Source organism: Dermochelys coriacea, chromosome 4 (assembly GCF_009764565.3).
Source record: "Dermochelys coriacea isolate rDerCor1 chromosome 4, rDerCor1.pri.v4, whole genome shotgun sequence".
In the NCBI taxonomy this organism is placed as follows: domain Eukaryota; kingdom Metazoa; phylum Chordata; order Testudines; family Dermochelyidae; genus Dermochelys; species Dermochelys coriacea.
The window spans coordinates 30,228,795-30,252,642 of record NC_050071.1 but is presented as its reverse complement, the minus strand read 5'-3'; the positions used below and the strand labels follow the sequence as shown (position 1 = coordinate 30,252,642).

The 23,848-nt window shown below is 41.8% G+C and overlaps 1 protein-coding gene across 2 annotated transcripts; it reads right to left on the bottom strand.

Moving 5' to 3' along the window:
• Positions 1-341: 341 nt before the first annotated feature.
• On the bottom strand, positions 342-22,024 carry CISD2 (CDGSH iron sulfur domain 2). Of its 2 annotated transcripts, none has more exons than XM_038399902.2 (3): positions 21,763-22,024; positions 2,371-2,585; positions 342-735 (listed from the first exon to the last, which is right to left on the bottom strand). In XM_038399902.2, exons 1-3 carry the CDS (start codon positions 21,863-21,865, stop codon positions 646-648), a joined length of 408 nt encoding a protein of 135 aa, XP_038255830.1. In that variant the 5' UTR covers positions 21,866-22,024; the 3' UTR covers positions 342-645. The 2 variants fall into 2 exon arrangements, with proteins under 2 accessions (XP_038255830.1, XP_043369145.1); XM_043513210.1 differs by lacking the exon at positions 21,763-22,024 and adding an exon at positions 15,728-15,972.
• Positions 22,025-23,848: the final 1,824 nt, after the last annotated feature.

Sequence of the window (23,848 nt, the reverse complement as noted above, 5' to 3'; positions counted from 1 at the left end):
TAATGTCGGCTATTAATTTTCTTTTTCCATACTCTTTGGAACAATTTTTTGTTCCTCTGACATGGCTATATCTTGCAATATATTTTGTGCAGCAGGTCAGGGTGGAAGGATTGGTATGGTAAAAGGAAGAGTTAGTCATTTACGCATATTAAGCCAAATCCTCAGCTAGTGTGAATTAAAATAGCTCAGTTGAAGTCGTGAAGCTGTTATACCAGCTGAAGATCAGACCCACTAAGTAGGAAAAAAACAGGATTTTTTTTTCCCCTGAAAAGCAGTCTTCGTTCTTTCTTAACAGCACCTCAGCCCATAATAAAAGCAATGGAAAGATACACATCTGGCCCTTTAAGAGTAGTATGGTTTTTATTACATCATATTCATATTGAAAAGATTAAGTTGGGAGTGGTCACTGTTCAGATAAAAAGGCTTATTTACAAAGATGTTTAGTTTACAGTTTTACATAAGACATGATTCTTCAGAACATACAAAGTATCAAAGCACAGACCTAGGTCTAGCACTTGCTTGTAACTATAGGTTAAACCAAAAGAAAAAGGTACAGCCATTAGACATACATAATACATTGTGTCCTGCAACTACAAGTGTATAAATGATTTCACATCGGTCATGATTTAATGAATGAGAGATTCTCTATACTTCTTTCTTCTTGAGTATTAGTGGACCCACATTATCGCCTGTCAATTCATTGTGTTTGTTGTGAGAGCCATCACAGACAGGGAACTGGAAAAGACAAGAATGATTAGTGTATTTACTGTACAGCAAGCAACTAAGACAAGTGGTGGTCGTTTGTGTAGAGGATAATCCACATAGTTGGAGTGAGATCAAGACCCCGCCAAGCAAATAACAAAAAAGCCTATAGGTCAGAAATGCTCAGAGTATAACTTAAAAACCAAATGCAACACATCATCCCTTAAATTAGAGCTGTTGCCACTCCTTCCCTAAAGTGAAAGGATAAGGGACAATGTGACCCAGCTGCTGAAATGATTCTGACAAATAAGTAGCAATTAATCTTAATTTCTCAGATAAAATAGGGATACAAGATTATGATTGTCTATTTAATAAATGAATGAAAAGTCCTTTCACTTCCAGCCAGTTGAAAAGGTAGCTCTCAGTACTAAAGTCTGGGCAGCTTTAGACTAGATACCTTTTTTCTGCACAGAAGTATACGTACGCATTTAAATGGGCCAAAGGCAGCATGTTGCATAAGAATAAAGCTTAAGAGCATTTTACAAAGAAAATATATTATATATATATATATATATATATATATAATTTTCTAAGTTTCCTGCTATTGTTCTTTTCCAACATCCAAGCAATCCCTATCTTCCATCAGGTATATGGCACTGGTCAGTCAGAAGATCACTACTGCTGAGGAATTAAACTCCTTACAATAGCCTAAAACATTACAAAGTTTTTTTTTTTGTTTAAACACATTCTCCATGACAAAATAGCCCAATGGAGGAGCAGCTAAATCCAGAGGCACCCAATGTACTTTGAGGTTCATTCTAGAGTTGGTCAAGTTTTGATGAAACCTTCCCCCCCCTCCTTCCATTGGAAAATGCTGTTTTATCTAAACGTTTTATACAAAAGGATCTGTTTTAAAATTTCATTGGGAAGGTTTCACAGGTCTAGGATGAAATAAGGTCAAAAAAGAGAGAAATCCACCTCTGAATAGACTGGTGGTGAAGGCAGTCACTTGGCCTGTGAGTCCCAAGTTAATTGCTTTTGGGGTTAAACAAATTGAAAGGTCTTGTTCTGAGGTGGAACAAGAATTAATTTCTGAACAAAAATGAATTTAAAAATCTGGAAGTTTTTCATGAGGTGGAACTGTTTTCTGTCCAGCCCTGGTTTATTCCAGGAATAGAGCAAAATACATAAAGGAAAAAGGCAAAATTTACTTTAGTTTTCACCAGGGGTTCTCAAACTGGGGGTCAGGAGGTTATGTGGGGGGTCGTGAGCTGTCAGCCTCTACCCCAAACCCCGCTTTGCCTCCAGCATTTATAATCGTGTTAAATATATAAAAAGTATTTTAATGTATTGGGGGAGGTCGCACTTAGAGGCTTGCTATGTGAAAGGGGTCACTCGTACAAAAGTTTGAGAATCACTGCACCAGACTAAAGGGTGGCTGCTCTACTTATTGTGCACAGAACAGACAGTCATGTGGCTTGTAGGTGTCTAAGCTCTCCTGCATATGTAGGTTTAGAATGGAGAAAAAGAATTGCACAATTCTTACAGAACCCATGAACCTGTCCAGCATCAGGGTGGGAGTAATGTGCTCCAATTCACAGAAAGCAGAACTGACAATAATAAAAAGTTAACTCCATAGCACTATAGCGTTGCCATAAAGCAGCTTACCGTCTTAGAACGCCAACACCTGCAGTAAGCTGCTCTAGTGAGGCACAGATCTTCAATGTTTATTTCATTTACTACTTTGGGATTTTCCTTCTGGATCTTGAGGTTAATCAAGCTATCCTTCTGTTGTTTCCTCCCCAAGAAGAATGGACGAAGAGCCAGATATCCAAGTAGTGCCAGGACACCCAGGAACGGCAATAACCGCAGCCATTCTGAAACTAAAAAAAATACACTAGACTTATATAGAGCACTAGGATTGTGAACTGTTTTCAGCATCAGTTACACTCAAATGGCACAGCAGCAGCTCTTCCTGTTTGATTTAGAATGAGTAGGGAATCAAGGCTAACAGATGGAGTGGACTAGTGAAATGAGATGAGAGAATGGAAAATAGAGAAGGTGCACATAGGTTTCTGGAGACAGAACAAAGGGTAAAATCCTGGCTCCACGGAAGTCCAGAGCAACACTCCCATTGATCTCAATGGGGCCAGGTTCTCACTCATAGTTTAAGACTGATGCAGTAGAGGAAGGGGAATCAATGGAGAGAGCAAATCATGATTCACACTAAATGAAGGTTCCCTAATGCTTTACCTGCTCACTCAAATTAGCCTTCGAGCATTTTCTAACAAATATAAGAGGAACTGTTAACAGCATAAAGAAAAGGAGTACTTGTGGTACTCCTTTTCTTTTTGCAAATACAGACTAACAGGGCTGCTACTCTGAAACCTATTAACAGCATGTGTTGTGTTTGTTAGAAAATGGCCAGAGGCTAATTTTAGTGAGCATTCTTAAGAGTCCTTCTTTGAGTGGTTTCAGAGTAGCAGCCGTGTTAGTCTGTATTCGCAAAAAGAAAAGGAGAACTTGTGGCACCTTAGAGACTAACAAATTTATTACAGCATAAGCTTTCGTGAGCTACAGCTCACTTCATCAGATGCATCCGATGAAGTGAGCTGTAGCTCACGAAAGCTTATGCTCAAATAAATTTGTTAGTCTCTAAGGTGCCACAAGTTCTCCTTTTCTTCTTTGAGTGTGAATCCTATTTTGGATCTCTCCATTTGTTCCTCTTCTACACCTCATCAGGCTTAAACTTTTTCTTCATACATGTGTATGTATAGGTTAAGTTTGCCTAAGATTTCCTATCATCCTGTGTTTTCAATTACTGATAACTTCAGCAAATTTTAACCATTGGGCCTGAAGTTTTTCCATGCCTGGTGTCTTCTTCAGATTGAAATCATAAAAGGAGGAAAAAAAGAAAATCAGTGGAAATGATGCAACCATTTCTAGGGAGGAAGTTAGTGGGAAAAAAGTGATTTTGCAAACGTTAGTTTTTTCTTTTTGTTTGTTTTAAGAGCTCTAGTGCCTCAAGACTTTGGAGCAGGATATTACCATTTGGCAGACCAGAGGCTCTTGAAATCAGACAGGTCCCTTTTGCTGTCCCCATCCGGATTTGGCCAAGTAAACATAAGCCACAGAAAATTGCCACTTGAGCATACACTGAAGAACTTGTTTTAAGTTTCCTCCTAAATTCTCTCAATATTCTATTTGCACTGAGCATGCCCTCAAGACTCACTTACCCTCTTGCATCATTCTAAAATCATCTACGTATACCAGTAAAATGGGTGTATATATTAACCTTTACAAGACATATGCAGGAGCAGATCCTCAAGTGGTGTAAATTGTTATTGCTCCATTGACTTCAATAAAACTTGCAAAGGTTCTGCCCCTCAGACTCTGATGAAATGAGCTATGAGGAATCAGAAAAATTAATTCTTGGTTGTTATTTGGAGTTACACTTTAATCCTCAAAGAGGAAAGTACGCTTAAAATATTTTTTTTAAATAAAGATAAATTTTTGAATAGGTTGGTCATGGAACCCAAACTATTACATAAGCTCCTTGTCAAAGAAGATGGTACCCAATTACCTTGCTGTTTGCATTCAAACCAAGTTCCTCTTTAAATGGGCTTAGGGCCAAAATATAGCTAGATGCGTTCTACAGTTTGTGTTTCAAGATTAAAACAAGGGAAATGTAATACAGAAAACAGAGGATGAGAAGTACTTTTTGTCCTAAAAGCTTCAAGTAACCCAAAAGATGCAGTAGGTTTTTTTTATTCTGTACAACAGCATTGCATTTGTGGTGAATAGATTATTAAAAGAAAAGAACACACACACTTTCCCAGCCAGAACTCATTTGAAAAGAGGCAAGGTATTCTGAGTTATGAAATTACATCACATAATGAAAACTCTGCATGGTGACATTTATTCACGCTTTATTAATTCCTTCGCCTTTGAAGTAAAAGCCCTCCTTCACGTAGGATACCTGGGAGAATGACAATGCACATTTAAAGTGCCGTGGCTTGTGTGAAAGAGGCACTATAAACTGCAAAAGGGAAAGTACGCAGCTTTAGTATAGAATATTCACTGGAAGCACAGTCTTTCTGCAACTCCAACTGCAAGAGTCACTCATGAGTTTGCTTTCTCACAGAATTTGCTAACATCAGCCCCTGCAATACTATATAGTAGTTTATTACCTCTGACTTTTCCCATTGTCCCACACCCCAAAAATCCTTTGAGTTCTCCACAGTACTGAATTCTGAAGTATTCACTGTAATATCTGTAAGTGTTGTATAGAGTATTATATGTGCCAGACACCAGTTGCTCATAGGTTTCAGAGTAGCAGCCATGTTAGTCTATATCCGCAAAAAGAACAGGAGTACTTGTGGCACCTTAGAGATGAACAAATTTATTTGAGCATAAGCTTTCGTGAGCTGTAGCTCACGAAAGCTACAGGTAGGAATTATGCCTTAACCATGTTGTGTGCTGACAAGGCAGGTGTTATGCATACGACAAAACGCTGTATGGAAAGCTTTTGTTCCAGAACATGAAGATTTGGAAATCAAACCACCACTTAAAGGATTTTAATACATTTTTTTTTAACTTAGTAAGAATGCAATTAGCATAAGAAAAGATTCTCTCCTCAAAGAATTTTTCAAACCACACATTCAGTAGACCCACTAGCAGAGAAGGTGAGTCTCCTGGCCTCCCCAAATCCGTAAGATCTACTCAGAGCTCCAGGCCAGATAAGATGCACACTTGGGAGCACTACAGACCAAAGTAGGGCACTTACAAAACATGTAGCACACTTGATAAAGACTAAACACACAGGGAGAAGAAGGGCCTCATCTAAAAATGCCCTTAGAATCAAATGGCATTAAATAGATTTTTGAATAGTGATTCGCATCTTAATATAGCGCGGAGAACCTCAAGCCAAGCTCAAAGACAGAACATTTAGCTGATCTATTAGGCATGACTGAGGAACAAAGTCTCAGCCCACTTGGTTACAAACACACAGAGAGGAAACGCAGAGAAAAGACCAGTAACAACCAGGATAGGAAGCTGTTATTTATTACTTGTATTATGGTAGCAAAATGCAGAGGGCTTTTAGTTTCACTAGCCAATGACTTCTGCAGCATATTTACATGGGACCTGGAGGCTTTCCAGATAATCAAAACAAAATTTGTGCCACCGTCCAAGCTCTCTGGAGACTTTCATCTGCTTCCTGTTCGGTCTGGAACTGTTCCCTTGATGCTGGAGACATCAGTTCCACATTGAATTGTGGACCTACACTTGGTCCCTCTGGAAGTGATGTAGGGGATGGTGCTGTTTGCATTGACTGTGAACCGTTCTCCGCTGGTGCATTATGTTGGGGTTCAGGCTCCGGCTGAGCCTCTTGTGTAGGGTTATCAGCTGCTGCCGGTTCAGGTTCGGTGGGGCCCTCTGGTGTTGTTTGTTCTGCCGGTTCCAGTTCTGGGACTGTCTCTCTCTGGGACTGGATCCACTACTGCTGTTGCAGACATTGGCATGGGGTCTGGTTCCATTACTTCTGACCGGGTCCTGGTAGAAGTTTCTGGAACAGAACTAGGCGTGACGGCTTGCTTAGCCTGGCTGCAGGTGACCATTCCCACCCTCTTGGCTAGCTTCACATGATTGGCCAAGTCTTCCCCCAACAGCATGGGGATGGGATAATCATCATAGACTGCAAAAGTCCACATTTCTGACCAGCCCTTGTACTGGACAGGCAACTTGGCTGTAGGCAAATTGAAAGAGTTGGACTTGAAGGGCTGAATTGTCACTTGGATTTCTGGGTCGATTAAATTGGGGTCCACTAAGGAAGCATGGATAGCCGACACTTGTGCTCCGGTGACCCTCCACGTGGTGACCTTCTTCCCACCCACACTCACAATTTCCCTCCGCTCCGAGGGTATCTGGAGGTATCTGGGCCTGAGGACTTTTGGTGTGATTCTGGTGCAATGAACTGTAATCTGTTGGGGCTCTTGGGGCAGTTGGCCTTCACATGCCCTGGCTCATTACATTTAAAACATCATCCAGCTGACGGGTCACTGGGGCGAGGTGGGTTGCTGGAGAATGGTGTGGCAGGACAATTAAGGTGTCTGGAGTATTCCTTGGTGTGTAGTTGGGGCCTTGGGCTGCCCCCGGTAGTAGGGTGTGGTCTGAGGGTGTCCCTTCTGGTATCTGCTCCAACTGTGACCAGTGTTCCTCTCTCCTCCCTCCACCCATTTTGTTCCGGCTTGCCCCGCCTCTCTGGCGGTCTGGGACTGCTCGTATCGATCAGCAAAAGAAGCAAGACTTTCTGCTGAATCCATTTCCTTATCCCATAAACACTGTTTTATTTCCTCCTTGGACATAATCAGGAATTGATCCTGAGCTATTAAATCACACATTCCGCAAAGCTAGTGACACCCCTTCCTTGGACCCATTTATCTAACAGATCCTTCATCTGGTTTAGATAAGCCACATTACTTAGTCCAGGCCCTCTCTTAAGGGTTTGAAATTTTACTCTGTACGTTTCAGATGTAATCTGAAATTGTTTTAAAACCAAATCCTTGAACTTATTATAGTCAGAAGCCTCATCAATAGGCATCTTATTGAATATGTCCAGAGCTCTTCCAGTTAATTTTGCAACCAATGTGGTCATCTTGTGAGCTTCACAAATTTTATGGAGGCTGCACAGTCTCTCAAAGGTGAGAAAATATTCAGCAATATCACTGAATTCATCATACTGTGGACATAGTCGCTCCAATTTGTGGATTGTTGGGGAAAGATGGTTAGGGTTATCCAGTAGATTCCTCTCAGCCTTTGCCTTCTCCATCTCCACTGCATGCTAGCTCTCTTTTTACTTTTCCTCCACCTCGGCATGCTTCCTCTCTTTTTCCTTTTCCTCCATTTCTTTTTCCTTTGCCTCCATAGCTCTCCTGTGGGCAGCCTCTTTGGCTGTTTCCTTGATTTCTGTCATGTTTGTCGTTCTGTTTTTAACTAACTTTACACCCGAGAGTTAGAAATGAAATCAAACAAACAAACAAAAAAAACTTGGCTTGTCAAAAAAAATAGGTTGTGCTGTAACCTGATAACTATGTTCTCTGATGGTATTCTCAGACTACAGAAAAAATCCTTTGTCTCCAGGAAAATAGACAGAAAAACCCTCTAGTTGCTCTTAGCTTTAAAAAACATTACAAAAAAAAAAAAACCCCTTCAGTCTGTGAAGACTTGTGAATTTCCCTGCAGGAGGTTAACTACCCTGCCTTTAGGTAGAGAAACTCCAGCTCACAAAAGCAAGCTCCCTTTTGTCTCTGCTCTGGCCCCCAGGCAGAGACAAAAAACTCTAATTGCTTTCAGTTTAAAACCAGTTTCCAAGCAGCAGAAAGAAGGGGCGGGGGGGGGGTAAAGTGTCCTTTAAAAATCTCTGTGCTTCTGGTTCAAACTGATCCCAAAAAATCTCTGTTCAAAATGTTCAAAAAATCTTCTGGTTCAAAATGATCCCCCCAAAAAATCTCAAATTGATTTCAAATAAATCCTCCCGCTCTGCCACCATGTCAAGGTTCCTTCCCCACTCTGAATTCTAGGGTATAGATGTGGGGACCTGCATGAAAGATCCCCTAAGCTTATTTTTACCATCTTAAAAAACAGGGGAAGTGCCCACTTGGAAACGTCTCCTCCCAAAAAATATCCCCCCCCAAGCACTACACCCCCTTTCCTGGGGAAGGCTTGATAAAAATCCTCACCAATTTGCATTGGTGAACACAGACCCAAACCCTTGGATCTTAAGAACAATGAAAAGCAATCAGGTTCTTAAAAGAAGAATTTTAATTAAAGAAAAAGTAAAAATCACCTCTGTAAAATCAGGATGGTAAATACCTTACAGGGTAATCATATTCAAAGCACAGAGAATCCCTCTAGGCAAAACCTTAAGTTACAAAAAGATACAAAAACAGGAATATACATTCCATTCAGCACAACTTATTTTATCAGCCATTTAAACAAAACAGAATCTAATGCATATCTAACTAGATTGCTTATTGACTTTTTACAGGAGTTCTGACCTGCATTCCTGCTCTGGTCCCGACAAAAGCATCACACAGACAGAGACACCCTACTTCGTTTTTCCCCCCCTCCAGCTTTAAAAGTATCTTGTCTCCTCATTGATCATTTTGGTCAGGTGCCAGTGAGATTATCTTAACCCTTTACAGGTGAAAGGGTTTTTCCTCTGGCCAGGAGGGATTTAAAGGTATTTACCCTTCCCTTTATATTTATGACAAGGCTTTCCAGAGAATCAAAACAAAATTGACTCATAACACAAACTATTGCCATAGAGCTTCCACGTGGATACCCTTTAATACATCTTGAAAAATTGACATGCTACTGGTGAGCAGAGAGAGACAGGCTTTCATTTAAAAACAAGTTTCTAGCCCCAATGCTTACAAAACACATTTCAAATTTGAGCTCATGCAATAATGTCTTTCTGAGCCTCTAAGCAGCTCCATTGCCTCTGTAGCTACACATAGCGTTCTGAAGCAGATGCAACGAAATTAACAATATTCTGTTCACAGATGCTATTCTGTGGACAACACAAACATAAGAATCAAACCAATTTCACGTGGTTTTGCTTGGGAAAGCTGAGCATCAGAGCCAATCACTGGAGCTATTTATGAGGGAACCCATAAAATAGAGGGTGGAAAGGGGGTAGAGTAACAAAGACAAATCTCTGTCCCGCCAAAGAACACAAGAGAAGGGAAGGAGGAAGAGACCAGAGTTTCCTTCTCCCTCTACAATCAGAAAGGGGTGAATCTTCAAACTTATACTTCTGCTAGCCAAAGACCAATCCAAAAAGTGGAGTCCCTGGGGAGTGTTTAGGAGTAACAAGACAGGAATCCCAACTCTGGGGTATAGGCATCTTACCAGGGTGTTGCCACCTTCCCTATTTTTTCCCTTATCAATTTCTGGGAAGTAGATGTCCACTCATTTTTTTCATACTTACACTTTAAGTTCCCTAACAATAACAAGATCCTTTATTAGATGTGAACGGAAATGGAACCCTGACACTGACAGCCTAACTAAAGTGAATGGCCACAGCGTACACTGAAGCATCCAGTAACTAATATTCTGTCCTCTCCCTCTCATTTGGAAAAGAAAAGAAAAAAAGTTAGGTGGAAGGAGTGTGTCAGCCAGAGTAGTTCTTGAGTACAAAAACTGGTGTTCATAGAAAAACTGAGCAGTAGAGGTAGCTCTGTTGCCTTTTTTAATTACTTTCTAATATCTGTTTCAAAAACTAAACATGTAGGTGCTCACTTACAACTGTAATTATTATACCACTTTCTATTCTAACTGGCTACAGAGCAACTCATCAGTAAGTTAAAACACTAAACATGTATGAACTATCCACCATTCAGCATGCAACTTGCTATTGCATTTGGATTTTCAGTGACTCCGGGCTCTATGCAAATTCAGAAGTTACTTCCTGAATTATGTTTGCCTCAAAGTTAACTAGCAGGGGGCTTTATCTAACAGATATTGCTTCCTTTTTTAGATTCAATCAGTCAATGAGTTCTCACTTCCATGCACTCTAAACACAAAAAAACCCTCTAAGTTTCAGATTCCCACTAGATAACTCAGCAAGTTAGGTGGGGCAGAGAGAACACAGTCCTGTCAGTGTTGGATCACAGTTTAAATAATAAATTAAGAAACCCCAAATCCCCTATTAGATCCACATGCGGCTTGTCACACTACTATGCAAGATGACAAGGTCAGAGATTCACTCAAGTGGTCTGTGGAGGCTACTTCTCAATGTGCCCCTGCCTTCTCTATCCCATCCCCTTCACCCCACACACACTTTCACAGCAACTACAGGAGCATATACTCTGAACAGAGGTGGCTCAAACATTTGTAAAAGAGGCTTCATAAGAGTGGCCTCTTCCTGTATGGGATGCTGCTTAGGTTACCAACAGCCCCCTTTGTATAGATGTTAGATGGAAAGCCCACAAAAATTGTGCCTGTGGCCCTTCACTGAAAAATTAAATTATAATCAGCACATAATTCCTACAAGGAATTTGACGCTTATCTTACCTCACTCATGAACACGTCATTTTGATATACAGATAAAGGTTGTCTATATATTGTATATATTTATACTCCCAGCATAAAAAACATAATAATAATGACCGTACTGTACACTTCAGCATGAGTTGTGAACAAACACATGGGACTGGGGGGAAGAGGCAGCCACGACAAGAAAATAAGAGAGGTGGAGACTTTTGAACACTAAGGGTGTGACAACACCTCCCTCCCCCCCCCCCCCGCTCTCCTGCTGGTAATAGCTCATTTTAAGTGATCACTCTCCTTACAGTGTGTATGGTAACACCCATTGTTTCATGTTCTGTGTATATATCTCCCACTGTATTTTCCACTGAATGCATCCGATGAAGTGAGCTGTAGCTCACAAAAGCTTATGCTCAAATAAATTTGTTAGTCTCTAAGGTGCCACAAGTACTCCTTTTCTTTTTGCGAATACAGACTAACACGGCTGCCACTCTGAAACCAACACTAAGATAATGTCTGAAACCCAATGCCAAACACCGTTCCCTTCCTCCCTGCTAACCCTTGATGCTTGTACTTTCGGGGTAAATTCTGATTCTGTATATTGCACTGATTATAGTTTGTCCCTGTCAGCACAAACAGTCAGAGAGAGGCCATGACTGACCTGAGATCTCAAAAAATGGTTTCGTTTCTAGGGTAGAGGGGACTCAGGATTTTTATCAGCCTAAAATACAAAGCTGTATGTAAGATGCTGCTCTCCACCATGTGTTTTCCCCCTCATTTCTCTGTGATTGATAAGTCAAGAACTTTAAGACTCTCAGGGTCAGTTTTTCCTAATTAAAATTAGGGATGCAAAAGAAGAAAAGTTCTAATTGCCAAATGTTATTTTACTGCTCACCCTGACTCTGGGGTCGGGCCTGCTTTTGCTTGAGACTACAAGATCGACACTCAAACAAATGCGTGCTTAGTGAGTATGGTGCTTAGCACAGGACCCTGATCCTTGATTGATGGCCAAGCAGATGCTCACTCAGTACAAATAGTATCTTTAAATACCATAATTTAAGATCACTCAATTACTTCCCTTCTTTCACAACCAGGAAACAAACTAAATCCAAGTTTGTAAATTTTCATTTGTGGCTGCCAAAGAACATTTATTCTCTTTAATTTATAGTAGTAAATATTAGCAATAAATAAAATTTTGACTCTATGCTTCTGTGCTGTATAGTAATCTTTCATTGACCATAATTCAATTGATAGTTCTATAATATCTCCTTCCTTGTCTTGAATTTGAGCTGTTACTTTGTGAATACTTTGAGTTAGACTGCATAATATTCAAGGCAGTGATCTTGTCTACAAATGTTTTGTAAAATGATAAACACACCTACAACAATTATCTAAATGTTGGGATGATTTGATTATTGCAGGACTAACAATGCTAACAACTACCACTAACGCCTACTAGCTACCAGTGCTAGCCGCTTCCCAGATATTCAAGATGGGACAAACTCTTCTCCTAGGTGCTCATGACCTAAGCACAGACAGAAAAGTTAGGGACAGGAGAACAACAAACAGACTGTAATACAATACAAAGAGTAGCAAATGCCCTAGAAAATGCTTGTATATTTAATCTGCTTTATACAAAATATGGTTGTATTAGTATACAGTAATCTTTTATTTCAGAGTAGCAGCCGTGTTAGTCTGTATTCGCAAAAAGAAAAGGAGTACTTGTGGCACCTTAGAGACTAACAAATTTATTAGAGCATAAGCTTTCGTGAGCTACAGCTCACTTCATCGGATGCATTTGGTGGAAAAAACTTTTTTCCACCAAATGCATCCGATGAAGTGAGCTGTAGCTCACGAAAGCTTATGCTCTAATAAATTTGTTAGTCTCTAAGGTGCCACTAGTAATCTTTTAGTTCTTAATCAGTAATTTATTGAATTACAGCTGCCACAGTGCTTAGAGCAAGCACAGTGCAGAACATAAATTCTACAGTCCAGGAAACAATAACTATACCGGTTTGCTGTTGGATTATAAAGTGGTACAACTTCCTAGGGCAGACAAGTCCTTAGTCTCCAACTGCAACCCTTCAGGGGGAAAAATTCAACAAAAGAAGAGATATTTCAAGAAGTAACCAGATGTCTGTTTCACACTTCAAATGGTGTGAAATAGTTTTTCGAGAGTTAGGAAAACACTTTGAAGGTGTCTTTAACTGAGCTCTAGTCAAAGAGCAGCGTCTGCTAAAAATTAAGTGAAAATTCCTGCTGATTAATAAATTCAAGAGCAGTTTTGGCACCATATAACCCCTGTATTTGGCTGTATTCTTGTTGAGCAACTTTTTGGAAGAAGCAGGCAAACATCCCATCATTAAATGATTCCATAAAGCAATGTAGTAGAGTGTGTTGCTGTATAAATTTAGTACTTCAAAACTGATTATTCAACATGCCCACATTACAGCTGCTGCTTGAAAAACTTAAGGTTCCTGCCATTTGATCTGGGTGGGAAAACCCTTTTGCCAATGTGCAGTGCCAGTGAAGTGAATGCAACTCTACAAGGGTAAAACGATCGGTCAGCACAAATCAGAGCCAAAGACTTAAAAGCATGTCAGAAAACCAAGTAAATAGGTTGTATTAATGTAGCTTTCTAAGGTCTAATTTTTTATGTGCTCAGTTTCTTATTCAATATGCAACCATCTCCATTTACCAGGCTGAGTTTGTTTTGTGCTGAATTCCACATATGCATGCCCACAACTCCCTGGAGCGCTGAACAGAAGAACTTCAGAGTTACGATCACCAGAGTTATGAACTGACCAGTCAACCACACACCTCATTTGGAACCGAAAGTACACAATCAGGCAGAAGCAGAGAGGAAGAAAAAATTAGCAAGTACAGTACTATGTTAAATGTAACTATTTAAAAAAAAAAAAAGTACTTGTGGCACCTTAGAGACTAACAAATTTATTTGAGCATAAGCTTTCGTGAGCTACAGCTCACTTCATCAGATGTAGCTCACGAAAGCTTATGCTCAAATAAATTTGTTAGTCTCTAAGGTGCCACAAGTACTCCTTTTCTTTTTGCAAATACAGACTAACACGGCTGCTACTCTGAAACCTACTAAAAAAAAAAAGGGAAAGCAGCATTTTTCTTCTGCATAGTAAAGTTTCAAAACTGTATTAAATCAATGTTCAGGTGTAAACTTTTGAAAGAATCACCATAACGTTTTGTTCAGAGTTATAAACATTTCAGAATTACAAACAACCTCCATTCTCGAGATGTTCATAACTGAGGTTCTACTGTACCCGTATGTTCTATCAATCATTCAGATAGCTTTAATTTTCTTTAAAGCATCTAATTTACAAAAGCATTTTGTAACATAATAAAGTTGTCCTCTCTCCACGAGAGAGCCGGGTCTACATGCAATGCGCTGGTGAGGAGCCCAGTGCTCTCTTCCCTCCTAGGTACCCTATTTAGATGCTCTCTTCATAGGCCCTGCTGTTTGCTTTATTATTTATTATTAATTATTATTATTATACCAAATAAGACTTAAGATTTTTGACTTATAAAAATTTTGAAAGATAACTCAAAAGGGTCTTTTTATTTTTTTTTAAAAGATGTAAAGCAAAAATTTAAATATTTTCCAACCTTCATTGTTTTTAAAAAAGAAACCCTCTCTCTTTCTGTAAGTTTCAATCAGTGTTCTCGGGGGCCTGGATCAAAGTCCTCCAACATTTCAATGGAGGGGGCCTTTAGACCTTCTCATAGTCAGTTTGAGAGGAGCATTAAATTACCCTTTCTGTAAGTCACCAAGCTGTCCTGCTCTCACAGGAGCTGAGGCACCCTCTAAGAATGTAGAGATGACAGGCAAAACCCTCCACTGTCCACTCCCATTAGAGCCCTTTCCATGGATAAGCAAAATTCAGGTGGTGGCCAAACTCCCCCCTCCTAGGGAGAAGATGTGACAAAATGGGAATGTTCTTAATGTTTTGTCTAATACTGTGTGTGTGCCTCAGTTTCCCCTATGCATTTCTTAAGTATCTATGGGGTAAAATAAGGGGGTGTAATTGTTGCAAAGCCCTAAAGGGCCAGTGTAATGATGTCTGCACAAAAAATGGCCAACACGCTGTCCCTTGGCACCTAATGGCCTGGGCCCCTTCTCTGCAAAGGTGCCAACTAAAGCTGTTGAAAAACAAAAAAAATCAGGTGGTCTCCTGGCCCAGAAAAAAGGCAAGAGGAAGGGTGAAAAACTTTCGTTTTTTTAAGCTAGCTTTAAACTGAAACAAGGGCCAGAGGGGGCTCTGGGCTCCCTGCCCCACAAAATGGACCTAACTCAGGGGTCCTGGTCTCTGTACCTATACAAGCTCTGTTTTAAACCATGTTACTGTCGTCTAATAAACCTTCTGTTTTACTGACTGACTAAAAGTCAAGTCTAACTGCAAAGTTGGGGGGGGGCACAGCCCTCTGGCTTCCCCGGGAGTCCCACCTATGCGAACTCACTGTAAAAAGTGCACGGTTTAAAAAAAAAACAAAAAACCCTAAATGCTCAAAGGTCAAACCCAAAAAGGTCAAAGCTGTGTAAGCTTCTTGCCCTAAAAACAGTCTCCTCACAAAAAAAGGATCCCCAAAGTCCTAACTGGCTTCATCTAAAGTAGTTCCAAAGCATTGCCTAGTAACTCCGTAACAGAAGCATAAAGGCAGCTTTTTTTCCTCTCCCCTTCTCTAGTAAGCGGGTACAGCCTTACCATATTCCGTTTAAAAAACGTGACAGACAGCAAATAAAACTGCTAAGTTACTAAAATAATTCCTAAATATTTGTAAAGGTTTATATGAAGTTTGACAGAAGTGGGAACTGAATTCCCTAATCTTTTCCAGAAGGTATCATAGCTCCAGCATTTACTGCTGATGCTGTCCTTAAAGAAAAGCTTACATAGAGGTGAACATCATTTCAGTTTAAATTACCAATATCACAGAAGCCTATACATACCACAAAGGGGCAAATCAGCAGAACTCTGCCGTTTCAGCACCAATGTTGCTGCCATGGCAAGGTTCTATGGTGAAGTGCAAAACATTTTGTCACTACCACAAATCTACAAAACTCCTATGAATATAATTGCAAAATACAAAGTGTGATAGACCCAGGCCAGTTGGGTACAGCAGAGTAGTAGAACACAGATATACTGGCCACTGGATTAACAGTTTTCTGTTCCCTGACTGACCAGAGCAGGGACTGCTCCAGGCTCATGAGAACACCTGACTCCAACTAACCTGTAAAGAGTCAGGTGAGGCCATTAAGCTAATGTGACCATCTGACTCTACTTAAGGCCCCTCGGATACTATAAAAGGGCTCATGCCAGGCAGGTAGAGGAGAGCTAAGGGAGGGGAAATATGGTTGAAGGGCTGGTTAACAAAGACACCCTCAAGTAATTGGTAAGGGTGAAGAAGGGAGAATCAGGAGAGCTGTGAGGAAGTGGCCCAGGGAAATGTAGCAACTCTGGCAGTGAAAGGTTGGCTGCCAACAGTTGCTACCATTAGGGTCCCTGGGCCGGAACCCAGAGTAGAGGGTGGGCCTGGGTTCCCCTCAACCTACCACTACAGAAACACTTCCTGGGAGGGGAAAACGGGTCCCTGTCAGGACAGGAGGCTACACTGTTTTGGCATGAGGCTGTAGGAGCAACAGAGACTGTGGGAGTTCTGCATAATGACAGGTTTCAGAGTAGTAGCCGTGTTAGTCTGTATTCGCAAAAAGAAAAGGAGTACTTGTGGCACCTTAGAGACTAACAAATTTATTAGAGCATAAGCTTTCGTGAGCTACAGCTCACTTCATCGGATGCATTTGGTGGAAAATACAGAGGGGAGATTTATATACACACACAGAGAACATGAAACAATGGGTTATATCATACACGCTGTAAGGAGAGTGATTACTTAAGATGAGCCATCACCAGCAGCAGGGGGGGGAAGGGAGGAAAACCTTTCATGGTGACAAGCAAGGTAGGCTATTTCCAGCAGTTAACAAAAACATCTGAGGAACGGTGGGGTGGGGGGGAGAAATAACATGGGGAAATACATTTACTTTGTGTAATGACTCATCCATTCCCAGTCTCTATTCAAGCCTATTGACAGAGCCAGAAGAGTACCCAAAAGTCACCTACTACAGGACAGGCCCAACAAAGAAAATAACAGAATGCCACTAGCCATCACCTTCAGCCCCCAACTAAAACCTCTCCAATGCATCATCAAGGATCTACAACCTATCCTGAAGGACGACCCATCACTCTCACAGATCTTGGGAGACAGGCCAGTCCTTGCTTACAGACAGCCCCCCAATCTGAAGCAAATACTCACCAGCAACCACACACCACACAACAGAACCACTAACCCAGGAACCTATCCTTGCAACAAAGCCCGTTGCCAACTCTGTCCACATATCTATTCAGGGGACACCATCATAGGGCTTAATCACATCAGCCACACTATCAGAGGCTCGTTCACCTGCGCATCTACCAATGTGATATATGCCATCATGTGCCAGCAATGCCCCTCTGCCATGTACATTGGTCAAACTGGACAGTCTCTACGTAAAAGAATAAATGGACACAAATCAGACGTCAAGAATTATAACATTCAAAAACCAATTGGAGAACACTTCAATCTCAATGGTCACTCGATTACAGACCTGAGGGTGGCTATCCTTCAACAAAAAAACTTCAAAAACAGACTCCAACGAGAGACTGCTGAATTGGAATTAATTTGCAAACTGGAAAGAATTAATTTAGGCTTGAATAGAGACTGGGAATGGATGAGCCAAATGCATCCGATGAAGTGAGCTGTAGCTCACGAAAGCTTATGCTCTAATAAATTTGTTAGTCTCTAAGGTGCCACAAGTACTCCTTTTCTTTCTCCTTACAGTGTGTATGATATAACCCATGGTTTCATGTTCTCTGTGTGTGTATATAAATATCCCCCCTGTATTTTCCACCAAATGCATCCGATGAAGTGAGCTGTAGCTCACGAAAGCTTATGCTCAAATAAATTTGTTAGTCTCTAAGATGCCACAAGTACCCCTTTTCTTTCTGTGGGAGTTCTCTCACTGATGACCTTGCTGGCTTATGATGAAAAGGGCTCAGTAGACTGTATCCCTGGCCCTAGAGAGAGAGACGGGCTATGTGGAGGATTGCAGTGAGCCTCTGAAACTAGCATAAAGCGCCTGGAAGCGTGGGACCCATGGGGACAAGGCTGGAGCTCTGCCACAAAAGCTAGTGTAAATCTTTGAAGACTAGTAGGCTGGCAAATGTAAGAGGCTTAGTTCAACCATAAGACACCACCCAGAAAGCTCTGCTCAAATGTCCTTTTTCACAATTCAGTCAATCTGTAGTGTGCATGCTCTCACACAAATAGGTGGTGGTGAGAGATTCAGCATCTTTAACCTAGAATACTTTCATGTCTTTTCATCTCTGATGGTATCCAACATTAGGCTCACAAGCAAAGTCATACTATCAATCATGTGCTGTTATGTCAAGCTGCTGCTAAGAAAAAAGGGGCTGTGAGCCAAGAGCATATTATTTCAAGGAGGATGCTCTTGAAAAAAGACATTGTTTGCTGTGTGCCATAAGACTGAAACACTTCAACCTTGCAACCATAGCATTTTGGGCTGTTTTTCTCAATTTAGTGTTATCAACATGATGCATACATTACATCGTAGAGAAAAGACATTTAAGTGTGACCATGCACATCAGCCTATTACATTCTGCAGAAATGAATCCTGTGTCCAGATTTGGAATGTTAGCCGTGTAGCCATGTATTTCTGACTGCATTTTGTATCTGCATCCATACTTTCACTATGCTTGATTGTTCAAGTGTTCATTAAATCAGTAAGTACCAGAGCCAGTGAATGTATCGGACTTCTGGAATTTTTCAGCTAAAAAATTGTCCCCAAATTCCTATAGCAATCACACAGCAGTTTCCATTCTAATCCCCTCTTCTACCTATGTTCATTCTTTCTGAAACATTCACCTTTGGGACTGAAATGTCACATGATTGGCCCCTCCCAGACGTGGTGATTTATTTTATTCTAAGTTTAAACAAAATCCTTTCAGCTAATTGATTTGAGAGTAAACAGCTCTGCTCCCCACCTCACTCATAAATGTTTTGATTACCTTTTTCAGAATAACTCATACGACAGAAGCTTGAAACTTCAAAGTTGGTATGCTAACTGGCCTGAGTGACCAGTAAGTACTTTGCTAAGTTTTTAAAAGCTCGTGTTTAATAGTTATAATGTTTGAAACTGCAGGATTGAGCATTAAAAGTACTGTATTCCATTATGCTGTCAGTTGTGCACTTTGACAGATGTGGTGTGTATGAATATACAGGTAGATTTCATACCTCCTCAGTTACATAAATGTATGAGCTCAGATGGCTGAAGCAAGAAGAGGCTATGGCCATGTCTACACTAGTGAGTTTACAGCAGCACAGCTCTATCAATGCAGCTGTGCCACTGTAAGATCGCTCGTGTAACCGCTCTATCCTGACGGGAGAGAGCTCTCCCATCAACATAATTAATCTCCAATGAGCGGTGGTAGCTATGTCGGTAGGAGAGCGTCTCTCTTGGACATAGCGCTGTTCACACCAGCGCTTCTGTCAGTGTAAATTATGTCCCTCAGAGGAGTGGGGGGGTTTTTTCACACTCCTAAGCAACATAAATTATACTGACAAATATGCTAGTGTAGACAACCTAAATCCAAGAAGTTTAAAAAAAAAAAACCTAGAGAATTAAATTTTAAAACATTCTTATGTTAATGCAATATTACAGTTGCCCGATCAAGCACTGAAGTCAGGAAATATCAAATGTTAAAGATTATATAGGACCTGATCCAACTCTTACTGAAACTGTGGAGACTTTCCATCAACTTTTATGGAAACTGAATCCAGCCCTTCACTACCAATGTCAGTCAAACAAGAGAACTTTGAGGAGAAGCGTAGAGCTCAATAGGGTCCAGCCTGGCATAGATAGCCAAAGATATTTTGGGATACTAAGTAAACACACAGCATAAACATGCTGGAAAATAGTACTTAAGCCTAGTTGTAGATAAACTGTTTTCCAACACTCATGAAGATGGTACAGCTTGGTGATGCAGTATGGACAAATTAGTCTGACTGCATCTTAAAGGACCTTTTACCCTGCCAGAACAATTTAATTTTTTTATGTCTCCAAACAAACCATGCTAGCTAAAACAATATGATACTTGAGGTCCTATACCCACTACAACTGAGTCTAGAAACCAGGTTCAAATAGTTCTAATTTGTAACATAGTTGGGATCTTAATGGGACACAAACCTGAAAAAATCACAATTCTATTGGAAACTATAATTGTAGTAAGTACAGAGAACACAGACAAAGTTAGGAGGGGAAAAAAATCTCTTTTCAGTTAGTTCACTTTGTGCAATTGGCAGCACTTTGTATGGTTATTTTCCCTATTTCCCTTATGTAGTCAGTCAGTTTTTTCCCTTGCTAAGGAGACATTTATTTTAAAAAAAAGTCACCATATGGGCAGAAAATCCTTTCTATAACATTTTAGAGAAATACTTTAAATACTATGTAACTTTTTTTTTAAAGGGTGCTCTGTCAAACAGTTGTTTTTAAGAAATCAAGGTGGTGGATTTTTTTGTTCAGCAACTCGGTTAGGCTAGTTACAGAACAAAGTTAACCAGGTCCCCTAACTTGGCTGTAACTGAACTACAGATGCAGCCTTAAAAACAACGTGATATTAATTTAGTCTAAGGCTCATGGTAAGCAGTAATGAGAATCGGTCAAAATGTAAAGGGGCCTCAGTGTAAATGAAAATCAGGCACAAAGTATGTTAGCTGATATTTCTAAAGTAGGTTCAGTTTAACACTGGTTTAAGAATCTTTGCTGGTAATTATGGAACAGATAAAAACTTGTTAAGCCTGTTTGACATTTTTTTAACCTAATGTGGATTCGTTTTTTAGGTTAAAAGTACAAGTCTTATACTTACCAATTACAAAATGGTTAATTAGTCCAGGCTGAGTTGTGATTACAATTTGAACTGAGGGAGAGCTACAAAAGTGATGTGTAAGATTTCCAAGTACGGTTACAGTTAGGAAAGACCTGTAAAACATACATCCCCTTCTTACTCAAAACAGCTGCTCCCTGCAGGTCTTCAAGTCATGTCTCATGATAAAACTTGCTTTCTGTCCTATAAGCCGGGCACAGGCCATGTAGCAATAGAGAAGCAAGCTGGAGAGTCTATTCCATTCTATTCCAGGCATAATCAGATTTATTACCCATTTTCAGACTGCAAAATCTTGTTGCTGGAAGTGATATTAGACGCATAAAGACCGCCACTCGATCCAGGGAAGACTGCAGCGCTGGGTTGGCCTGGCAGTCAACAGCGCCACTCAATCCAGGGAAGACTACCGCGCTGGGTTGGCCTGGCAGTCAACAGAGTCAATTCTTAAGACTGGTAGGAACAACTCGCACTAGATCTGGGGGAAGTAACATTTTGCAAGAGTAAATATTTTACCCCTGGAGGTTATTTTATTTTAGCCACAGACTTGCTTCTCTGTCTGCTACTGTGAAGCACACAAGGCAGAAGTGCAGTCATCCCCTTAGGCAGAGGGAAACTAAGGCACACAAGGGCAAACTTTCACCCACCAGCAAGAGATCAGCAACTCTCCTGCCAGTTACGTTAGCTGGTTCACTTCCTCCTTCCTGATACTCCTCGGGGCAAGAAAGGGGAGCTTGGGGAGGCGTGGGAGGGGAAAGCAATGGGATGGGGATGAAGCAGTGGGAAGGGGGAGGATCAGGGAGAAGTGGGGGAGCTGGGAAGGGAAGAGGTGGGGGACGCCGGGGAAGGGGGAATCGGATGAGGCAGGAAGGGGAAGGACTAGGCTGGGGGCGGCGAGGAATAGGAGGAGGCGGGGGGAGGGAATAGGGAAGGCCAGGGCCGGGGGAAAGCTGGATCCTGGCGGGGCTAGCAGAGGGGGCGCAGCCCGCGGTACCTGTCAGCCTGACGAAGCCGCTGATACTCTCGGGCAAGGGCAGGCGCTTGAGGTAGGCAGGTAGCTGCACTTTGACGATGCGAGCCAAGCTTTCCAGCGGCATGGCGACGCGGGGGGACGAGCGCTACGCGGCGACCTCCCCACCCGCTCCCTTGTCATGCCACAACGATGCCCTTCCTCCAAGGAGGGAGGTGGGGGGCTATCCGCGACTGAGCATGTGCGGACGGCGCGGCCCACCGGGCGGACAGGAGGCTAGTGCGCGTGCGCGGGCGCGGGCGCGGGCGCCTCCCCTTAGCGCTTGGGGCGGCGCGTGCTTAGCTTGTTCCCGCGTGCCGGGGGCTCGGGCTGGCGGCGGGCCTGGGGCTTGGCTCTGAGCCCCGCGAGCTCTAGGGTCCTGCGGTGACGTAGCGGGCCGGGACCCGCCGGCCGTTAAGCGCACGAGCGAGGTTGTGCCTGCGAGCTACTCGCCTGCATACAGCGGGGCATCGCGGGAAGCGTTGGCGGCCGGACTGCGGCCAGACGTGAGGCCGGGATGGGCGCGGGGGGATGAGCTCCCCGAGAGCCGGAGCTCCGGGCGCCGCCCCGGGGAAGGCCTCGCAGAGGGCAGCGGGAGGCGCTCAAGGAGGGCAGCAATGCCACCCCACTTTTCCAAATCAGGGGACTTGGATTGGCACAAGTGTGCAGACTATTGCAGGGGGCTTAAACATCAGCAAAGGTCTGGAAGGTGCATGACGTAGTTTCCGTTAGTAAAGTGGGGTTAAAATGCAAAAAGGCAAAAGTAGAAAGGGAATAGGCAAGGCGAAGGTAATACTATTTTATAAAATAATATGAAACAGGTGAAAGTAGAGACATAGTTAAAGGCAGTGATAGAGCAATATAAAAACCGAATATATGGAGGAAAATGGAATTAAGACAAATCTGCCATCACCGTCATCTCGCCGCTTCTAGATTGTCTGGCTTAACAGCTAGCAATCAACGGCTGGATGTCTAGTTGGCAGCTGGTATCGAGCGGAGTGCCCCAGGGATCGGTCCTGGGGTTAGTTTTGTTCAACATCTTCATTAATGATCTGGGTGTGAAAAAACACCCCTGAGCGCTGCAAGTTTCAGCGCTGTAATGTGCCGGGATAGACAGTGTACCAGTGCTGGGAGCTGTGCTCCTTGTGCAGGTGGGTTGGTTTTTTTTGTTTTTGTTTTTTAAGAGCGCAGTGCTGTTCCGTGACTACACAAGCCACATTAAAGCGCTTTCGCGCCAGCGCTTTAACATTGCCAGTGTAGACAAGCCATTAGCTTATTCAAGTTAAACCCTAGGCACCTTCTTGCAATTGAACTTGATTAGATTAGCAGGTACTAAAGTACAACCTGTCTTGTCTTGGTTAGGGTTTTACTAGGGCTAATATCTAATATCAGACCTTTAAATCCTATTCAAGATAAACCTTTAGATCACTTTGAAATTCTTTCAGGTTTCATCCGAGAGTCATTTTCACCTTTAATCTTCAGTGTGTCTATTTCCAATAACAAGTGACTATCAAACAATTTTTTAAAATAACCCATGCGATAGAGCTAAAGCAGACTAAAAGTAGAGCCAAGCATGCTTTTAAACAAGACAGCCTGTGTTAAACAAGCAAAACCTATTTTGTTTGTATCCTTTGGGGTCCTGTTACTGTCCTTCCTAAGCTCCCATCTTTAGCTACTATTAACACCTTCCACCACATCCCCATCATTTATTTTTTTTAAGGTGATTAGTTTATTCCTGTGCTCTGAGTGTATCCTTGAGTTCATTACCTGACCTGAGGCTCTCACTTTGACCATGACTGGATCCTAAAATGATTCTGTTGGTTTTGGATAAGATCCTGTTATGCAGATAATGAAAGAGCTAAAGGCTAGAACAGTTTGAAAAAGGTTAAAAATCAGATTTGTTGTGCTATAACCTTCCTACTGCAACTTTTTGATGAAGGAACTTTCTCAGGGCCTGCACTTGCAGCTACAAATCAAGCAAAACACTCACTGAAATCAGTACTGGGTTGTCATGCTGTATCTGTAGTCTCCTTCCCACCTCCCTTCTTTGCTCTGTCTCCTCTTGATGCTG

Bases quoted from the DNA above. Each gene is read 5' to 3' on its own strand.
- CISD2 (XM_038399902.2), bottom strand. From the start codon at position 21,865: ATGCCGCTGGAAAGCTTGGCTCGCATCGTCAAAGTGCAGCTACCTGCC. The intron at 2,586-21,762 runs GTACCGCGGGCT...TATTTTTTTTAG, and splicing joins CGGCTTCGTCAGGCTGACAG to TTTCAGAATGGCTGCGGTTA. The intron at 736-2,370 runs GTAAGCTGCTTT...TGTCTTTTCCAG, and splicing joins GGTGTTGGCGTTCTAAGACG to TTCCCTGTCTGTGATGGCTC.